Source organism: Gastrolobium bilobum, unplaced genomic scaffold (assembly GCF_033153095.1).
Source record: "Gastrolobium bilobum isolate Gb01-03AN ecotype WA unplaced genomic scaffold, APGP_CSIRO_Gbil_v1 utg12771, whole genome shotgun sequence".
Taxonomy (NCBI): Eukaryota; Viridiplantae; Streptophyta; class Magnoliopsida; order Fabales; family Fabaceae; genus Gastrolobium; species Gastrolobium bilobum.
Window position 1 is genome coordinate 57,820 of NW_026896441.1, and position 12,380 is coordinate 70,199.

The 12,380-nt window shown below is 31.3% G+C and overlaps 1 protein-coding gene across 1 annotated transcript; it reads right to left on the reverse strand.

Annotated features, from left to right (window-relative positions):
• Window positions 1-1,718: 1,718 nt before the first annotated feature.
• Window positions 1,719-6,450, reverse strand: LOC133299755 (uncharacterized). Its single transcript, XM_061499238.1, has 4 exons — window positions 6,239-6,450; window positions 4,469-4,524; window positions 3,014-4,121; window positions 1,719-2,895 (listed from the first exon to the last, which is right to left on the reverse strand). Exons 1-4 carry the CDS (start codon window positions 6,448-6,450, stop codon window positions 1,719-1,721), a joined length of 2,553 nt encoding a protein of 850 aa, XP_061355222.1.
• Window positions 6,451-12,380: the final 5,930 nt, after the last annotated feature.

The following is a 12,380-nucleotide window of genomic DNA, read 5'->3' on the forward strand; positions in this document are numbered from 1 at the left end:
CGAGTCAATGAAGAATCATACAAGGCAACAGTGGATAGAGTTAACGATAAGGTGAATGGTTGGAAGTCAAATTGCTTGTCTCAAGCAAGTAAAGTCACTCTTTCCCAGTCAGTCCTTGCTATTATTCCTTATTTTCAAGTGCAGGCTAGTGGTCTTCCTAATTTTGTGTATATGGAAATAGAAAAAATTCAGAAAAAATTTATTTGGGGTGATAAAGACGGCAAAAGACATATGCATCAAGTTGATTGGGAAACAATTACTAAACCAAAGATAAAAGGTGGTCTCGAATTAAAGAAGCTTAACATCATGAACGAGGCTTTCATGGCTAAACTAGCTTGGGAGGTCTTTTCCAGCCTCATGCCCTTTGGGTTCAAGTGCTCCAGGAAAAGTATGCTCATGGTAGGGATGGTGTCAATATGTCCAGATCAAAAACAGGGGATTCTAAAACTTGGAAGCAAGTTTGCAATAGCTAGAAAAAGCTAGAAGAGCTGTTAGTGTGGGAGTTTGGAGATGGTAATTCAACATTTTTTTGGAAAGACAAATGGGTTAACAATTTAAGGAGACTTCTTGATCAAACTGTGCAACCAATTGTGTGGGATGAAGCAAATAAAACAGTGAATTATTATGTGAATAAGGAAGGTAATTGGAAGGTGGAGGAGCTTAGAAGGTGGCTGCCACATGATGTCATCAACCAAATCAGAAGCTTTCTTCCCCCGAATTGCAATGATGGTGCTGATAGGCTTACTTAGCATGTCCATGGTTTTCCCTGACTATCAGTTAAAGGTCTTTATACTACCTTTTTGGATCCTGGTAATATGTAGAGCAAGATTGCTGAACTGTGGAAAGTTATATGGAATTGGATGGGACCTCAGAGAATTTGAATTTTTTTTATGGAAGTGAGGGCATGATTAACCGCCAACTAAGAGTAGATTAAATAAAATCAATTCGGGTGATTCAACTTGCCCAGTTTGCAATCAAGGGCGGAAAGTACCTTGCATTTGTTAAGAAATTGTTCAATTATCCGAAATATTTGGATTAAGTTATCTCCTTAATTGGCTGTTTCATTTTTTTTTATCTGAACTTGCAATATTCTTACATATATATATATATATATATATATATATATGGGAAGGATCATTTGACTCCCAGAGTAAGATTAAAAAGTCTTACTCCTCATCTCAGTCTTTGATTTTCGATCATCCAACGGTTATAATTTAATAAGTTACAACAATTAATTAATTATTAATTTCAAATAAATAATAACCGTTGGATGAACGGAAATCAAGGACTGAGATGAGGAGTAAGACTTTTAAATCTTACTCTGCAGTCAAATGATCCCTCCGCATATATATATATATATATATATATATATATATATATATATATATATATATATGTAAGAATATATATATATATGTATGTAAGAATATTGCAAGTTCAGATAAAAAAAAATGAAACAGCCAATTAAGGAGATAACTTAATCCAAATATTTCGGATAATTGAACAATTTCTTAACAAATGCAAGGTACTTTCTGCCCTTGATTGCAAACTGGGCAAGTTGAATCACCCAAATGAGGAGTAAGACTTTTAGTCCAACTTATAAAAACTCAGTTGTTCGAAGTATAAAGCTTGAAGAAGACATTAGTTACAAAACAGATTGAAAATGTACAGGTAAAGTCACCTCATAGAAACATTAATTCCGAAGGAAGTAAGAATTCTCAAAAAAAATATCTAGGATCAAACCAACCAGCTAGTAATTGCTCCTTTGTGTTGTGGAAGTTCTCCAAGTAGCAGCCTTGTCCATCGTAATGAAATTTTCTTGTTTCCAAAGAAAAATACAAAATATTATCGCCATGAACTCGAGGAAAATAAATCCTATTGTGCATACCCATGATCCTTGTCTCTATAGCAAGACACGATAATCGGCTAACTAGAAAAGTGTAATTTCCCAGGCTTTCTACACTTTCCCAGCTCATGGTGGTTGAATTCAACTTTAAAACTTGAACCCATTTTCCTGTGTGACCGACAAAGACTGACGTAACTTGTCCATCCCATTCTAATATGTAACTTAGTTGGTAAGATTCACAGGGTGTTGGATTGTTAAAAACATTCCAGTGAATATTTTCCCAAATGCCAACCCCTTGCACTTCATACTTAAAGACTAGCAAATTTCCTTCTTTACCCAAAAGATAGAAATTTCCATCATGAAAAACAGGAGGACAACTTTGATTCATCAAAAATTCACACTCCAAAAAAAAGGTATGCCATTCTTCCTCTGCTTTAATACCAAGGATAACTCCAATACCTTCAAAACCTTGTTCGAACCCCACAACTAGACATTCTGGAGAAGTAGGAAGAGTTGAGAAACCCATGACATCAGAAATAGTAAATCGATGGGGTACTTCACCTGGTAAGTCAAGTGTAGCCTTGGTCAACGGATTATAATAAAGAATTACATTCTCGCAATCAGACATCATCAGCCAACCATCTTTTACAAAACGCAACTGAGCTTTCGCTAATGTTTCTGGAACTGTCATAAAAAATCTACAGGTATGCTTTGAATCAAGAAAATTGTGAAGTGTCATATCGTTGCTAGGAAACAGGAGCCATGGAAATAAAGAGGAGCCTTCCAATTTTTCTAATGCTTGTTTCCTCTTGAGTGAAGGAACTGCCAACCAACAATCCCTTGAAGCAGCCCGAAATCTCATATGGTCAAACAGGTTTAGGAAATTTGAAATCAATTGCAGAACACCCATTGGAAGGCCATGAAATTTTGTTGTGGCTACCTCAGTTTCTTTCATACTATCTTCTTTTTCGTCAATTTTCTTACTACTCTCAGCACCTTGCTTTTCTTTAGAGGGTTTATTCTCCACCGGTTCATGGTTGCTGGTTAACCTGTAGGGGAGTAAAATATCAGAAAACAAATATGTAGGTGTTTAACATAACCAAAACATGAGGCATATATACTTATAGTATAGACAAAAATTGGGACTATAGTGAATAGTGCAACCACCTGATGTTAGATCTGGGCATCAAAAACATTGGAGAACTCTGAGATGTTGGTAAAGTTGGACAAGGTGAATTAACCTTTAGATGACAGTCTTTCATGTTGAAACAGTAGAAGCAGCAGTTGTCTTCATCGGCTATGAAGTATATGCTATCACATTCTATTCCGTTCTCAGATGATGCTGCATAGGAAATAGCATAGTGTCCATTGAAGAAAATGGCTTGGCCCATTAGATTTGTCACTCTAATCCAAATCATTCTAGTAAAATCCAACTTGAAAGCGTTCACCTGAATAACTTCATTGGATTCTACCCCAATGGCACCATAAGAAATGTAGATACAGAAAAGTTCCCCACGTGATTCAGCGAGAAAACGTCCAATATGCTTTGTGTATGTGCTGAAACTTGGTCCTTTGCATGATAAAGATTCTATAACTAGTTGGTCATCTTTGTCCACCTTGATAGTTGCTAGATTAGAAGACATATTAGATGGCAAAGAATATATTTTACCATTGCAGCACAAACAATCTTCCAAAAAGAAGCTGTCATCATTATCCATTCCCATATCACTGATTAGCTGACCATAAGGGATCTCAACCCACTCCTTCTGTTCAGCTTCTGGTCGAATGAAAATCAGAGATAGATTAGTTGCATCAAACAACATGATCGCGCAATTGGGGTCACCAGGTGGTGATGACACAGTGCAACAATGTAGCGCTTGATCGGGCTTTAAGGAGAGCGGGGGTAGAAGGATTAAATTGGAGTCGGTGGGATTCCAAATAGAGTAGTGAGTCTCTCCTTTACATAGAACCAACCAGCCAGAACAGTAAGCCACAGTTTTTGTAACCCCACAAAGCTCAGGGATGCTCTTATGGAAGATCTCGTGGGGATGCGACAATGAGCAAAAGGTTTGGATGCTATGCTGTTTACCATAATAGACAACCCACGGATAGTGCTCAGAAGGAAGAAGACATTCATGGTTTTTCCATTCCCTGGGTTTCACCATGCTTCTGCTCACAGTACTGGACTTGGCAAATTCCCAGCTGTCAGTATAAGCTTTCCCGAAACCATGATGGAATTTATAGTTATCAATTACTGAATTTTTAAGAGACTCACCTTAACCTTGACAAATGACACAAACATAAACAAACAAAGAGATACAGGAACTAAACATGCACCCCGATAAAAACAAAACAATGCTCTTTAGAGGTTCTATTGTAGCTTCTCGCAAGGTCAGTATTATTTAAGATATGTTAAATTTGGCAGCCAACAAGGAGTAACAAGTAAAAGGAAAAATAATGCAAGACGATGGAATAACTATATCCGTTGAATTAGTATTTTAAAAGACTCCTATATTGGTGATGAGGTTAGTGATTGGGGAATGCAACGACAAATTTTCTTCGAAGGCTAAGGTTATTTGATTTTGCTATTGGATAGAAAGTAGTTGGTGTTTGTTAACTTACATTTATAATGCACGCCAAAAAGAATGAATGGTGCAGATGATGAATCAGTATGAATACTATTGATTCAAGTACATGTGAGAAAGAAATTAGAAATATAGAAGAGTACGGAGTACACACCTCACTGCACTGGTTGTTGAGAGCGTAACATTCATGCAAATTAATACCAATTTATTTTGTAATAGTTGTGCGTAGAGTCAATGTATCATAAACAAAGTAAGGAAGAATTAGTATATCTACAGGTAAGCAAAGTGAAATTAAAGATATCAAAGAGGGAGTTTATGCATCACGATCAAGACTTAATTATTTACCATCCGTATAAGCACATTTAAATTGCAGTCCAATCATAAAGCAGGAAAACGCATAACAATCAGATGGAAAAATAAATAAATAAAAATCATATTTCTTTCACAAGAACATGCATTTTCCATCTGAAAGAAATATGATTGGTGAATTGAGGGAGACGGAAATAGATATCTTTGGAAGTGTTCAGTCTGGTTACCTTAGCTGGGTGAGATGCTAACCATGCAATGGTTGATTCTGATGCTTCGTTGACGGAAAGGTTGTATACTTGCAGAGAAAGAATGCAACGCTCAATTCACTTTCTGATTACGGTGGAATGCGAACCGGATATGAAGTATACCCAGGGATTAAGTCCCTATACTAATAAGCGACTGTTATATGGGCCCAGACCATCTATTCGGTGAGATGACTAAATTATTTTCATGCAGAATTATTTATACACATGCAAAATTAATTCTCAAGAACATATATATGACTAAATTATTTTCATGCAAAATCATTCATTTGAAAACTAATTTAACGTCACCAATCTTTTGAGAATCAAATTAATTTTTGAAAACATTATGAATATTAAATGGCGGGAGTTTTACTCTTAATTTAGAATAACACTAGCTGCTTGTTGAATGATTTTTACATACAGCAAACGAAAATTATAGCTTTATCAAGGCAATCATGCACATAAGTTATTCTTTAAAAGAGAATGAAATAATGAAATAAAAATAAAATAAAGAATTGAAAAGAATAATTTTGTTAAATATAACGACCCGAGAGACATACATATACTAAAATTTCATGTGTTTCAACTACACAACGAAAACTCTATTTTATAACTAATCAAGAAGAATTGCAAAGAGATATACATGATCTGAGAGTTCCTCTCCCACACTAAACTAGTCTATATTACTCGACTTACAACACTTCATGTTAAGCTGGAGCATATAGAGAATTATCTATAACCAGACTTGCCACTTGGCCTGCCGTTGCAATTGCCTTCAAGTAGATATTAATCTTCGCATCTGTCTCTTTACTGGACAACTCTGATAGAAAGCCATAAAGTGAGTCAATCCCTTGGCACCTTGCTGAAAAAGAGTTTTCTTCCCTTTGCAGAGGCGTTTACCTTGTCTATATTAGATGCACAACATTTCTTGAACCAGTTGGTCCTTGGTGAAGTAGAAGGGTCGGTTTGCAATTGCAAGGCCGCAAACTGAAACGTCAGCGATCAGGTCCTCCCACTCTTAATTAATAGTGGCTCGAGCTGTTGAGATTAGGAGTGCAAAGGTCAACCACGCTGAGACCTATGCCCATTTAGTTGATGTTGCTTAGGTCTTTCAATCCATGAAGTCCAAATGCATAATTGGGCTCACAAGCCCAATACTTCAGGAAGATATCATATGAACCATTATTATTTCCAAATTGGTCTAGAGCTATATCAATAGTTACTAATAAGTTGGGCCGGGTCTAGAAACTGACCCAACCCAATTCGACCCTGCAAGGCCCTCTAGGGTTTCTCCAGCTTGCATCAGCCTTCCTAATTCATGGTTGCAGCACAACAACTTCTCTGCCCTCACATAGAATTTCAAGTCCAATGGCTCCAACAATGGTGGTAGGTTGAGCACCACCGTCAGTGGCTGTGGTGATATCGTTTCATGCACCATCTCATCTGAAATCTTCTTCACAGTCATGTATTCATCCTCTATTCCATTTTTCTGAGTTTCTAACGCACTTCGTCCGTTGCATTAAATTTTTTCCCGCAGTCTCTGATCCTTTGCTTCCTTTCCTTCCATAGCTTCCATTTCATAATATCCTTTTCATCAATCCCAGCCTTGTCCTGTCCTATTCTTCCTTGGGATTTTGCTCGGTTTATTCTCAACGTCTCTGTGGTTGTATTTCTTTGAGCATATTGTTTTTGTGGGCAAATTTACAACCACAATTTCTTGGATCAGGAGCTCTATACTAATTGATAGAAATCCACTAATAACAACAATCTACAAAAGAATAATATAAGGAAAATGGATGAAGAAACTGATATTTGTAACTGATTGTGTCTGAAACAATACAAAGAGTCAAGGAAAAAGATACAAGGCTTTGATTAATTGAACAGTACCAAAGAAATTACAGGTAACAAAAAATGAAAACAACTTTGTATAAGGTAAAGATCCCCATAATGATGCAATGAGTGATCCATAAAAATGAACTAGACAAAACAAAATGAAAATCTATTTTCTCCGCAAATTCTAAATCTGGATTCTCTCATTCAAATTCAATTTACCTGAGTCATTTATCTAGTTACCAAAATGCAGGTTAACTTATTGAGGTATGGATCATCACCTTGAAAAGGTATAAGGGTAAAAGGAGGAAAAAACATTTGAGACAGGATAAGACCCTAAAAAATTAAACGCTTGAACTAGCAATGTGTGATCCCTAAAAAAGTAAATTATTAAAGATACTGCGGCCAAAATCATTATATCATTGTAGCTAATAATTATCCATAATCCATATATGTTATATTGTCAATGGAAAACAATAAAAAACAAGAATAGAAAATAAAATATTTACCACAGCATGATCAAGAGAATCAGCCGATGCTTTTGATGATGAGACACACAAGTGCAGACCAACTGCTGCAGCAGCAGTACGTTGCAAGGGTTCAAGCATCTCTCTAGTTAGAGCTGGAAGTTGCCTAAACAAGAAAAAGAATAGCAATTACATCATCTTGCCCAATGTAAATGCCTATTCAATATGATTTATGATCCTCAATTCACCTATTAAGTTTTTTAATTGGCATGGAAGAATGCAAAGTAAAAGGAGGTACGAGTACCATTTAGATATATCGTAAAACCATTACTAGACAGTATAAAGGCAGCCCCTCCCAAGAAAAACACTCATTTCAAAACTAAATGTGAAAAATTCAGATTAGAAAACAACCTTAATAAGGAGCAAAAAGAAAAACTTTTAACAATTTGTTGTGCAACACAAACATTAGCAGTAAGCATAAACTCCTCCACCATTTGGTTGGCATCTCAGATATGGTACATGCCTGAAAATAAATCAAACAGTAGAATTAATTTTTTTTTTGTAGAAACCAACGGGTGTCCAAAACTCTAACAGCTCGACTAATCCAGTTTCGGTTTGCCTCTCCAGAAATTACTACTCTCGGTTCCTTCGATATTATTTGATGTTATTCTTTATTCCCAAAATGGTATTTGACAACAGGGACTCCCAAGGTACTAGTACTAGTAGTAAGTTTGAGAAGAGATGTGCACACTAAGATTGATGTGTTAATGATGGCTAATTTTGATTATACGTGTTGGCAACAGTGTCTTTCGAATCATGTGGGTAGACTGGCAACATGACTCATTCTCGGATCTACGTTCTCTTCCTACTAAATTCAATCATTGAACTTAATAAAGATAAATATGATGAATAATGAAATTTGATACTCGGTCTGATTATGATGAATATTTAAGTTGTGATTATTATTAATGTAATATTGTAATTGACGCTGAGCTGAATATATTAATTGATTAATGGATTCGCTTTTTCTACAGTCAATGTAGATAACTTATCTACAGTGAGCTCAAAACGACGCCGTTTTGAGGCGGAAATCAAGGTATTTTTGTAATTATAATTTATTTCAGGGTTATAATAATCTTTTTCTTTATAATTTTTTAATTTTTCAACCCAAAATGACGTCATTTTGAGAGCAAATGTAGATAACTTATCTACATTCACTTTAGAAACATTAAAGCCTTGATTAATTTATGATTATCCTTAATAAAACATCGTTGAATTGGTTATGCTAATTTATCGAGTTATAATTATTCTAAATAAAATATGCCTTGATTGATGATTGAGTTGATTGTAATTATTGATTAACTTATGACTATCCTCGTTGTGTTATGGATTGGGATCATCAGCTTTTGTTGACTGTTTGTGTTTGTGTGCTGCAGTGATCCTTCGGGGGAGCAAAATTTCAGTGAAACAGGTTGCAAAGGATGGGGCTAGCAGTGGGCAGTAAGTACGGATAACGACTCAAAGATTTCTAAATAGCTCTAGAGTTTAATTATTATTTTTATTTGTTTATGCATAAGATATGCTTCTTTCAGTTGAACTTTAATTGTTGATTTTATTTGAATGTAATAAAGTTAGCCTTACACTTGTTCCTGTACAAGTGCGGCGGTAACATCCCCAAATTAGTTTTAGATTAGCTTCCGCAATAGATATAAGATATTAATAAATAATTAAATGTTATTTTTTTTGAAAATTTCTCTATTATGGAAATATTTTATTGTTGTTAGAAATTTGGGATTGTTACAAAATGGCATCAGATCCCCTGGTTCGGCTGGGGTTTGCTTTTGGTACTGACTCGAGAGATCAAAGATTTGTTAAATTATTTTGTATTAATTATACAAATTTTTTAAAAAATAAATTTTATCTTTTAGTTTATATTTGAATGTATTTTTTAAATTTGTTATATATATATATATTTAAAATATTTGTTATTTTTTTAACAAAATACTTGTATGGAAAGATTTTCTCTTTTTATATTAATTTTTTAAGTTAAATTTTTTAATTTATTTTCTTTTAAAGCATAAACATGTCATTTCTTATTTTTTCAATTAAATTTAAAATTAAATTCCTTTTTTATCAACTATACATATATTTTTATAATTTTTAAAAAAAATTCGTTTAATCTATAATTTTATATTAAATTTTAATTTATTATTATTATTATATATATATTTCAGTTTTATAATTATTCCTAATATATATAATAATTAACACCAATAGAAAAAATAATAAATATTATTAATATGCTTAATAAATTTCCATGCAAAAAGTAGTTAAAAACATTAAATGCTGAACTCTTTTTTCACATATCAAGTTCAAAATTCAATTTTAAAAAATTTAAAATTTAAATATTAAATATTTTAGTAGACATAATAATAAATATTATTAATAGACTTAACAGTTTTCCATACATAAAGTAGTATGGAACATGTATAGAATGCTGCACACATTCTCCAAATTCTAGTTATTCAATCATGAGTCAAAGAAAATTGTTTTAATTACACTCTTACATTAAAAAAAATGAAAGTTTAATTTTGTTCTTATATGTTAAATTAATTTTTTTTTTTTAGTGATTAAGATTTCATTGAATGATAAATGTCAATTTTTATTTTTTATTTCAATATATTATTTAAAATTGTATAATTAGTTTTTCACTGAATGATAAATGTCAATTTTAATTTTTTATTTAAATATATTATTTCAAAGTTAAATTCTTTTGTATTAATTATACATTTTTTAAAATAATTTCTTTCTCTTTAAATTTATAAAAAAATTTATACATATATATTTAAAAAATTTATGTTAAATATGCTTTTAAAAGAACACTTATAATGAAAACTTTTCTCTTTTTGTATTTTTTTAAGTTAAAGTTTTAATTTAGTTTCTTTTAAAGTATAAATTATGACATTTCTTATTTTTTCAGTTAAATTTTAAATTTAAATTATGTTTTAACAAATGTGCATATAATTTTATAATTTTTAATATTTTTTCGTTTAATCTATATTTTTTTATTAAATTTAATATATATATATATATATATATATCATTTTTCCGGTTTATAATTAATCAAAAAAGGTATAATAATTAAGTTCAATAGATATAATAATAAATATTATTAATATGCTTAACAATTTTCCATGTAAAAAATATGTTATAAACAATAAATGCTGAACTCTTTTCCGCTTATCAAGTTCAAAATTCAAATTTAAAATGTTTAAATTTTAAATATTAAATAATTTTCCAGCAATAAACAGAATAGTAAATATTATTAATTGATTTAACAATTTTTCATACAGAAAGTAGTGAGAGATGTGCATGGAAGACTGCGCAAATTCTTAAAAGTAATTGCTTTTAGTTATTCATTCAGGACATAGGAAATTGTGTTAATACACTCATTAAAAGAATGAAAGTTTAATTTCTTTCTTATATATTAAATTAAAATTATTTTTATAGTGATTAAATTTTTTTTTTTTACACAATCATAAATTTTAATTTTAATTTTTACATTATTTTTTTAAGTTACATTTTAAACTTATTTTCTTTTAAACTATAAATATGTCATTTCTTATTTTTTTAATTAAATTTCAAATTTAAATTATTTTTTATCCTCTATACATATATTTTTATAATTTAAATATTTTTCATTTAATATAATTTTATATTAAATTAAATTTAATTATATATCTTTTTTCCAGTATTATAATTAATCTGAATACGTATTATAATTAAGCCTAATAGACATATAATAAATATTATTAATATGCTTAACAATTTTTCCATGCCGAAAGTAGTTAGAAACATTAAATGCTTAACTCTTTTCTCACCTATCAAATTCAAAGTTCAAATTTATAAGCTTTAAATTTTAAATATGAAATATCATTCCATGCAATAGCCATAATAATCAATATTATTAATAGGCATAACAATTTTCAATACAGAAAGTAATGGAAAACATGCATAGAATGCTCGGATATTCCCCAAGTAATTATAGTTTCTAGTTATTCTTTAACGACATAAAAAATTGTATTAATTACACTCTTACGTCAAAAGAATGAAAGATTAATTTCTTTCTTATATATTAAATTAAAATTTACTTTTTTATAGTGATTAAAATTTTATAATTTGTTTTTTACAAAATGATAAATGTCAATTTTTTTAATTCAAAACTTAAAATTTAAATTTTTTTTTTAATCATACATACTTTTTAATAATATAATATAACCCAATTAACATGTGAATCAAAATGACCTAATGCCAGCTTAGAAAGAACTTCAGAAATTCGAGTAGATCTCTTTTATCCTTCAAAACTTTTTACTTTTTCCGAAATATAAAATTGAAGATTTAGTACTATCTTCCCCAAATATCTCTTTAAATTTTCGAAACAAGACTTCTGGAATCTGATAATGAAATCCATTGTCCAGATATATGAATATATATTAAAACCCATAGACTTGATGACCTAACTTATTTTTTTTAATGTTTTGCTTTCTGAGTAAAATTAAGTAATAAGACAATTTGCAAAGAATATATTTTGAAAAGTTGTAAGTCTGCCTTGTTGAAAGTATAATTGTATGAATAACCTAACAATCAACGGACCTTCACTAGTCATAGAACCTAATAAGTTAGGTTATGCTGAAAAGTAACATAACTTAAATATTTCATAATATGGATTTAACCAAATCGACGCAAAAAAAACAATTTAATTAATAAGTTTAAGATGAATTCATTCAATAAAACTGTTAGTTTTGATATTACTCGTAGACAAAGCTGCAATACATATTGATTGATAGCCTGGCTATTTAACATGCAGTTCAACTACCAGAAGATATAGCCCAACTACCTAGATTTCTGCATGGATGTCTTCTCCACTAGCCTCCCTTTTATTTTCTTCGCTGTTAGTTACAAGCAAAATATATATTGTACCACCCAGATGATTCTGATACCATTGAGTAGCCACTAGGATAGCTGTTAGTTTCCCCACTCATTTGCTTCACATAAGTATTCTCTGATAATTAGGGTTTTATTTTGATTTTGATTTTGC